Source organism: Eriocheir sinensis, chromosome 25, assembly GCF_024679095.1.
Source record: "Eriocheir sinensis breed Jianghai 21 chromosome 25, ASM2467909v1, whole genome shotgun sequence".
Classification (NCBI taxonomy): domain Eukaryota; kingdom Metazoa; phylum Arthropoda; class Malacostraca; order Decapoda; family Varunidae; genus Eriocheir; species Eriocheir sinensis.
In genome coordinates, this window is record NC_066533.1 from 17,640,557 (window position 1) to 17,649,526 (window position 8,970).

Here is an 8,970-nt window from a genome sequence, read left to right on the forward strand (position 1 = left end):
CATACAAGATAGAAATGGACGAACATACTAGGAAAAAAAAAGAAGATCGTAAAAGAGAAAAAAAAAAAGGTGAATTTGACGAAAGGAAGGTTGATGCAGTCTTAACTTTTTCACTTTCCTTTTTTATTCTTTCAACTATTATAATTTTTTTTTCATCCTGACGGTGAATGTAAAAGAATGCAAACAAACCCGCACCAAAGAATAGACACCTCCGATTAAGCAGTTACCTGACTCCTTAATTATCCCTCGTAAGCAAGACCCCAGGCCCCCTCAGTCCCCTTCTAAACCCCAAGCCCCGTTCAGCCCCTTTCTAACTCCTCCAGCCCCAAGCCATCACCCCAGTACCCTTCCTTCCCTCCTTCTCTTTCCTCCCTTCCTTTCCTTCTTTCCTTCCTTCTCTACGTTATCTTTCCTTAATTTTTCCCTTCCTTCCGTTCCTCAGTGCGTAGTTTAATCTCCCTCCTCTCCCTCTTTCCCTTCCTGCAAGCCCCCTCCCGTTCCAGTCCCATCAGTCCAAGCCCCAATTCTCCCAAGCCCTATTCAGCCCTTTGTCCTTTTTTCCGCACCCCAGCTCACGCATCCCCAAGTCCCCAGATCATCCCCAGCCTTCATCCCCATTCCGTAGCAGTCCCCAGGTGCGTTTCCCCACGTATGTCATTCCCGCTTCGCAAAAATGGCCGTGGCGAGCTTAATTGGTGGTTGTGTAGCGGCGCGCGGTTTTCTCATCACGGCGCGGGGAAAGTTATATCTGTGTGAATGTGTTGACGTGTGTTTCCGCTGAAGATTCTTGATGGCTATGAGTTTGCCTTGATTCCCTGCCTCGCTTCCTTCCCTTCCTTCTCCTTTCCTTCCTTCCTTCTTTCCTTCTTTCCTTCCCTCTGTGTGTGAATGTGTTGACGTGTGTTGCCTTCTGAAGATTCTTGATGGCTGTGAGTTTGCCTTGATTCCCTGCCTTGGTTTCCCTTCCTTTCCTTCTCCTTTATTTCCTTCCTTCTTTCCTTCATTCCTTCCTTCTGTGTATGGTTTATTTCGCTTCTTCTCTCGCTTCCTCTCTTCCCTTCCTTCCTTCTCCTTTCTTTCCTTCCTTCTTTCCTTCCCTCGCTTCTCTCGTTCCCTTCCTTCCCTCTCCATTCATTCCTTCCTTCTTTCCTTCTTTCCTTCTTTCCTTCCCTCTGCGTGGCTTATTTTGCTTCTTCTCTCGCTCCCTCCCTTCCTTCCCTCCTTCCCCTTTCTTTCCTTCCTTCTTTCTTTCCCTCGCTTCTCTCGTTCCCTTCCTTCCCTCTCCTCTCGTTCCTTCCTTCCTTCCTTCATTCCTTCCCTCTCTGCGTGGCTTATTTTGCTTCTTCTCTCGCCCCCTCCTTCCCTTCCCTTCCTTCTCCTTTCGTTCCTTCCTTCTTTCCTTCTTTCCTTCCCTCTGTTCGTGACTTATTCGGTTCTTCTCTCCCTCCCTCCCTCCATCTTTCCTCCCTTCCCTCCTTAATTTTTTTTCTCTCCATTTTTTCCTTCTTTTTTTCCTTTCGTGTGTGGCTTCCTTTCTTCCACGTCTTCCTCTCTTTTCTTAATTCCTTCCTTCCCTCCTCCCTTCTCTCATTTATTTTCTCTCATTCATTTCTTGTCTGTCTGAATTGCCTCTCTCCTTTCTCTCCCTCCTCCTCCTCCTCCTCTCGTCTCCTTCCTTCCTCTATTTCTTCCGTGTGTGGCTTGAGTTTCTTCCTCTCTCCCTCCTTTCTCTCCTTCCTTCCTTCCTTCTTTCTTTCATTCCTTGCTGGCGTGTCTTAATCCCCTCTCCCCTTCCCTCCTTTCTCTCCTTCTCTCCTTCCTTCATATCTCCTTTCTTTTATTTCTTGCGGGCGTGTCTTAATCCTCTCTCCCCTTCCCTCCTTTCCCTCCTTTCTCTCCTTCTCTCCTTCCTTCATATCTCCTTTCTTTTATTTCTTGCGGGCGTGTCTTAATCCCCTCTCCCCTTCCCTCCTTTCCCTCCTTCCTTCCTCTCCTTTCTTCCTTCCTTCCTCTCCTTTCTTCCTCCCTTCCTCTCCTTTCTTCCTTCCTTCCTTCCTTCAGTGCATTCCTTTAAGAGAGAATTATCAGACCACCTTAAAAATAATAAACTGCCCTTCCTTTTTTCCTCCTGAAGTAATTATTTGTTTATTATTATTTGTTGATCGACTAATTAATCCATCGAACAATTCGCTAATTTACTTTTGCACTTATTTTGTCATTGGTGCGAATTTGCATATATTGGTAATTTTCACACGGTAATTTATTTATATTCCTTTTATCGAGTCTGGCGCCCAACACAACGTAACATACACGATGGGAACACGTTTTTAATTGATGCAACAGGCGTCAGTCCATTGGTGGCTCAGTCGGTCGGTCAGTCAGTCAGTCACTCATTCATTCACTCACTCAGTTTTTCATTCATTCATTCATTCATTCAGTCAGTCAGTCGGTCAGTAGGTCAGTCAGTCAGCTAGTCGGTTAGTCGGTTAGTCAGTCAGTCAGTCAATCATTTAGTCAGTCAGTCAGTCACTCACTCACTGAGTTATTCATTCATTCATTCAGCCAGTCAGTCAGTCAGTCAATTAATCAAAAAAGAACGGCAACAACAACAACTTCTGAAAACAAGTACTGGACACGTCTGCATAGGACAAGGACAAACAAGGTGACGCGGGCGGAAGTTTACGTGTTTTCTGCGTCACGGGTCAGCCAGTCTGCATTTCCTCCTGCCTACGACTTGAACTCATTAGGGAGGAGTGCATCAAGGCGCCTCTCCACCCCAAACTGACCTCTCTACGTTATTTTATGCTTGGCTACTCTTTACTTTTGTCTTTTATAGGAGCGGCGAGTTGCGTTTTTTTTTTTTTTTTGGTACTCTTTTTGTTGCCCTTGAGCCGTGTCCTCTGATGTAAAAAAAAAAAAAAGAAAAGTTGGATCAGCGGCCCGTGTGCTTTTTTTTTTTTTTGCAGATTTTTTTTTGTGTGTGTGTTTTTGACCTTGACCTGCATCCCTTACTAGTATCAAAACATCTCACTACTCAAAATTGACCTCTCTTCTGACCTCTCGTACTTTTTTTTTTTTCCCGAAGGAGGATTTAAGGGTCTGTTGTGCTTCTGTTTTTGTTTTTTGTCCTTGAGTTGCCTCCTTTGCTAGTATGAAAACAATTCCCCATCCGAAATTGACTTCTGACCTTTCGTACTTTTTTTTTTCCGAAGGAGGATTTAAGGGTCTGTTGTGCTGCTGTTTATGTGTTTTTGTCCTTGAGCTGCCTCCCTCCCTCCCTCCCTGTAAAAAAAAAGACACCACCTTCCCTGCTCACCAATCACGATCCACATGACGATGGCGTTGCCCCCGACGGCCACGAGCAGCATGGCACCGAACGCGAGGGTCCAGGTGAGCTGCTGCCACCAGGGGAGCAGGTAGGGCCGGTCTGCTGGGGGCGGCTCGAGGCACTGCGCCAGCCTGTCCCTGCTGCCAGCGTCCCAAGCCGTGTCGTTCAGCTCCCCATACTCCGAGAGGTTCAGGAGCCGCACGTAGAAGTCGTCCTCGAAGAAAATGTTGTGCGAGGCGTTGATGGTCGCGGGGAGGTCAGCGGTGGCGTTGAGGTCCTGCCACACCTGTAGGACACACTCGAACAGTAGGGCCGGCCAGCCGCCCCCTGCCCCGCCCCCCTCCGCCCCCGCGCCTTTGTCCTTCTCCTTCTCCTCCATCACGAAAACACCGGAAGAGTTGTTTTGACCGACAGACTAACTACAGCGCGTTGAAAACTTTGGATTGTCTCTTGCGTCACATTTTACAAAACTCTACACGTGTATATTCCTACTGGAGCAACTTTACATCACCACCACGAAACTTTCCTCAGCTACTGTAAACTCTCCGCCTCGCGTCTGCCTCACAACAACCTCGCGTACCGTTCCGGCCCGGCGTGCGAGCTGCATCTTCCGCGGCGTGTGTGTGCCGCCCGCGACGCGACGCCCGTCACTCGCGCTGGCGGCTGGTGGAGGAGGCGAGGCGGCGCGGTGCACTGGGCGGCGGCCGAGGCATTCCCTGGTGGGCTCCTGCCGCAGGACTGAACCGCCTCACACCTCGGCCCGCCCACGGCCCCGCGCGCGCCGCCATACGGGAGGCGCGGTGCACAGGAGCGCCTGCTTCGGTCTCGTCTCTCCTGAAGTCACTGTATGGCTCTGCCCGCTGCTGGACCCTCCGACGGAACCTCTCACTCCCTATCCCTCCCCACGACTAAGCCAGTCATTGACCTCGCTGACCTGGCTCGTCGGATGCGTGGCTCCCCTCGCCCCGCAGTGCCTCAGCCGCGCCAGTCAGCCACGGACCCACCCAGGCCATGCAGGCTGTCGTGTGGAGTCTAATCTACTCGTTTAATCGTTGACTTTCCCCGCAAAGATATTAAAGCTGTCTTTGTTTGTCATTCTGCCGCACGCGAACGCAGAAGTGACTGTCGTTTTCAGTGTGTGTGTGTGTGTGTGTGTGTGTGTGTGTGTGTGTGTGTGTGTTACTCTGTATGCCTCGCCGCTGTCGGGAAATAAATAAAAAAGTTATGCCGGGACGGACACATGTCACTCTGCTCTTTGCTCGACTTTCCCCTTTTTTCCCGGACTGACGACTATTATTTACCTCGAGAGTCCGGACCTCCGACACTCCTGGCTTTAAATGGCTCTGCTTGGACGAGTGGAGTGAGCGGAGTGCAAGATGGAATGGAGAGTGGATGGGAGTGGATGGGATAGGGTGTGAGGATGGACGTAACTCCCCCTATCCCCCCCCTTCTCTCTCCTTCTCTCTCTCTCTCTCTCTCTCTCTCTCTCTCTCTCTCTCTCTCTCTCTCTCTCTCTCTCTCTCTCTCTCTCTCTCTCTCTCTCTCTCTCTCTTTCTTCCTCTTCATGAACTCACCTGCATCTCTCTCCTCCTCCTCAGCATCTCAATCGCTCTTCCTCTTCCTCTTCATCTTCTTCCTCGCCTGCATCTTAATTTTCCTGATAGTGTAACTTCCATGGACGCAACTTCGTAGTGAGAAACGCGAAGAATTTATCGGTTGGGTGGACGAGTGGGTGGTGGTGGGGGGAAGGGGTAGATATTTGGGTGTATGGATGACTGGGTGGCTGGGTGGCTGGGTGAATTGTAGGTTGCTGGTTGATTGGTAAAGTGGCTGGGTGGGTAGGTAGATAGAGAGACGGTATCGAACTAGTGTGTTAGTTGAATTACGGTCATTCGGTTAAACCATACAACCAGGCTGGCTCTTGCATATCGCTTCCATGAGACATGTAAACAGTGTTGCCAGAATTGGAGAAACTTGGTCCCTGGCTGGCTGGTCGGTCATGTTAGTATTTATAGTAGAGAAAGTAGATCAAGTGGAAAAACAAAACAAAAACTAAAAAAAAAAGCCCTCCAGGTATTGCTCAGGTAAAGAAAATGGGAGAGGTAGAAAAAGAGTGACCTCGCATTGGCTGGCTGGTCGGTCATGTTAGTATTTATAGTAGAGAAAGTTGATCAAGTGAAAAAACAAAACAAAACTAAAGAGGCCCTCCAGGTGTTGCTCAGGTAAATAAAATAGGAGAGGTTAAGGAGAGAGGGTCAATTTCGGAGGGGGAAGTGTCTTGATACCTCCCAATGTTCCCCTTCTTGGTAGCTAGTTTATATGTTTGTCTGTTTAGGGTAACACGTATGCATGCATATCAAGACACCTCTCCACCCGAAACTGACCTCTCTTTTTATCCACTCTTCATCTTTTTTACAGGAGCAGTGATTAGCGGCCCAAAATTGACCTCTCTTTTGGTCACTCTTTACTTCATATTTTTTACAGGAGCAGTGATTAGCGGACTTTTTTTTAAGACACATTATTTTTGCTGCCCTTGAGCTGCTTCCGTTGTTATATAAAAAAATGTTTGTTAATGGTATTCAGGCTCACACTGTAACCTCGCCTTCGTTCACATGGGCCGTAGCATAGGAAGTAGTAGTAGTAGTAGTAGTAGTAGTGGTAGTAATAGTAGACAAGAGGAGGATAATGAGAGACTAAGAGAACAAGGAAATGGGAGAGATGCGAGAAAAGTTTACGATTATGAACAAGATGAGAAAGAGGAGGATAATGAGAGACTAAGAGAACAAGGAAATGGGAGAGAAATGCGAGAAAAGTTTACGATTATGAACGAGATGAGAAAGAGGAGGATAATGAGAGAAAAAGAACAAGGAAATGGGAGAGAAATGCGAGAAAAGTTTACGACTATGAACGAGATGAGAAAAAGGAGAGAATGAGAGAGAAAAAGAACAAGGAAATGGGAGAGAAATGCGAGAAAAGCTTACGACTATGAACGAGATGAGAAGGAGAGAAAAAGGAGAACAGAAAAGGAATAAAAAAAGAGGGCGAAGTTAAGTTTATGAACAGGACGAGCAGTAGTTGATAAGGCCGTGCATGTAGGAAGGGTCTCTCTACCGCCCGGCCTGACTCGTCCAAATGTTTCCCTATATAAAAGTTTGAGGCGTATTGATGTATTCCACCGCACGAGGCTCCTGGGTCAGGCCGCGCGGAGTTTATGCAGGGCGGGGTATAAGGGAGAAGGAGAGGATGAAGGAAAGGGAGGATAGGAGGAAAGGAAAGAAAGGAAAGGGGTCGCATTGATGTAAGACCTTCCCTTCTCCTCTTTTTCCCCTTTTCTTTCCTCGACCACTTGCTTGCCTTCCCTTTTTTCCCTTTCCCTCCCTTCGCCTCCTTCCCCTCTTTTCCCTTTCCTTCCCTCGCCCCTTCCCCTTTCTTTCCCCTTTTTCCCCTTTCCTTCCCCATTTTCCCCTTTCCTTCCCTCCCCCATTCCTACATCTCCGTCTTCCCCCTTCCCTTCCCTCGCCTCCTTCCCTTTCCTTCCCCTTTTTTCCCTTTCCTCGCCTCCTTCCCTTCCCATCCCCATCTTTCCCCTTTCCTTCTCTCGCCTCCTTCCCTTCCCTTTCCCTCTTTCCCCTTTTCATTCCCTCGCCCCCTTCCCTTTCCTTCCCTCTCCCACCATCTCCCCTTCCCTTCTTATCTTTCCCCCATTCCCCACGGCTGTTCCCTTAGGCATGATCTCTCCCCAGTCATGTAACCTTAGTGAACGTACTCCCCCCTTAAGGACGTATTCTGGGACGCAAGGCAACCATCACGGCGTTCACCAGCGAGACGGAGCGGCGGGCGAAGGGAAATGAGCCCGCGAACCACCCGAGTTATGCTTTCGTCTCTGGGAGGGAAACACAAATTAGACGCCGCTGCTTGTCGAGGTCCCAGTCATGAATAATAATGTAGTTGCTAATTGCCTGCTGTAGATATTTCAAATGAGCTTGACGGGAGAAGAGGCATCCATCGCATGTGGTGTGGGGGGGGGTGGGGGGGCTGGATGGAGGAGGGTGTGTGCGTGTGTGCGTGGGTGTGTGGGATGGAAGAAGGGGAGTGTGTGTGTGTGTGGGTGGGGGGGGGGGGACGGTGGAGTGCGCGTGGGTGTGGGTGTGTGTCAAGGATGTGGTCGATGCGAATAAGCCTGGGGTTCACACTGGGCTTCTGGGCTGATATATTGGACTGGGGCTGAAATTCGGGCTGGAAGGCTGAGGAGGCTGAGATGTGGGCTTTGGAAATAGGGCTTTTGGACTTGGGTATGATGGGACTATATACATAGGAATACATAGGAAGAGCAGACACCAGAAGACCTGTCGGTGTATGGCGAGGGTGTCTGTTTACTGCCACTATTACTAGTAAACTACGTGTGGTAGGACAGGATAGAATAGATGAAGGCTCCTCCCCACCCACCTCTCCCTCCGGCAACGTGGCAGCAGGAAATAGTTAGAAGAGAACACCATGTACCTTTACGGAAGAAAGGGACATGGAAATTTTACAGTAAAGAGAGAAATAAGAGGAAATTACTGCCCTTAACTTACGCTACTGGTGACCTAGGCTGTGGGGGAAATCATCAAGTCGTCAGGTTGGCGCCGTGCTGCAGTGTGCCTGAAACATACGAGAAGGGTCAGTAAAATCTTATATCTATGGTATGGGCTCGGGTATGGAAGGGGCTGTGATGCTTGGGGAATGGTATGGCTTATCCTTTGAGCTTTAGGACTTTGGAAATGGGGATAATGCATGGATTAGGAATGGGACTGTGGGACTAAGGGATGCTATGGGCTATGATTTAGGCTGTAGAAATGGGTAATGGGAAATTGGGATAAAAATGGGCTGGGAATAGTGATTTGATGCAATGGAAATGGGAACTGGGAATAATAAATAGCTTAGGAATAGATCTATGATGATGTGGGAGTGTGAATCGGATTGGATGAGGAATAGTATGGGAATATCAACAAGTGAGGGGTAGAGGCAAGTCTGGGAAGGCTGGGGATGGAGTCTGAGGGAAGGGGATTCAGTCTCAATAGGCCAGGGATTGGTATGGGAGGACACGCTCTTGGATATTGTGTGCTTGGTGCAGTGTTGATTCTCCCGCCACGGACCGCCGCTCTGGGATTGCCGTCAGAGAGGAGGCGGATGAATGCAGATGGTCTTATGTATACGCTCAATTCACCAACCACTACTACTACTACTACTACTACTACTACTACTGTTATTTCTGCCGTTGTGGTTGTTGCTAGATGTGAAAGAGCTGTTAATGTTAATGAATTCGTGTATTTAAATTTTCGCCGATCATTTTAATCAAGCGAAACATTTAACACGTATTGTCCGCGCCATCAAAGGCTTCGTCACCCTGAACACTGTGGCCATGGGAAGGGAGGGAGGAAGAGGAAAGGAGAGGAGGAGGAAGGGGGGAGGAAGGGGAAGGAGGAGGGGAGGGATAGGGAGACAGGGTTAGGTGAGGTCCCGACAGCCAGACAGATAGACAGGGTTGAGGCGGGGACAGAACAAAGGCTATACGTTAAATTGTTCTTAAAAAAAACATCACACGTGGGAGGCTGGGCGTGTGGATGAGCGGGGAGGAAGGCTGGATGAGGGGGAGGGGGGGG

At 49.0% G+C, this 8,970-nt stretch overlaps 1 protein-coding gene across 2 annotated transcripts in view; it reads right to left on the minus strand.

Moving 5' to 3' along the window:
- The window catches only part of LOC127003527 (tachykinin-like peptides receptor 86C), a 38,382-nt gene extending 33,997 nt beyond the window's left edge, over positions 1–4,385 (minus strand). For both annotated transcript variants that reach the window (XM_050870362.1, XM_050870361.1), the window contains exon 1: positions 3,317–4,385. In XM_050870362.1, coding sequence (XP_050726319.1) covers positions 3,317–3,707 — 391 coding nt within the window. In that variant the 5' untranslated portion in view covers positions 3,708–4,385. The remainder of the gene's footprint in view (positions 1–3,316) is intronic.
- Between the last annotated feature and the right edge of the window lie 4,585 nt (positions 4,386–8,970).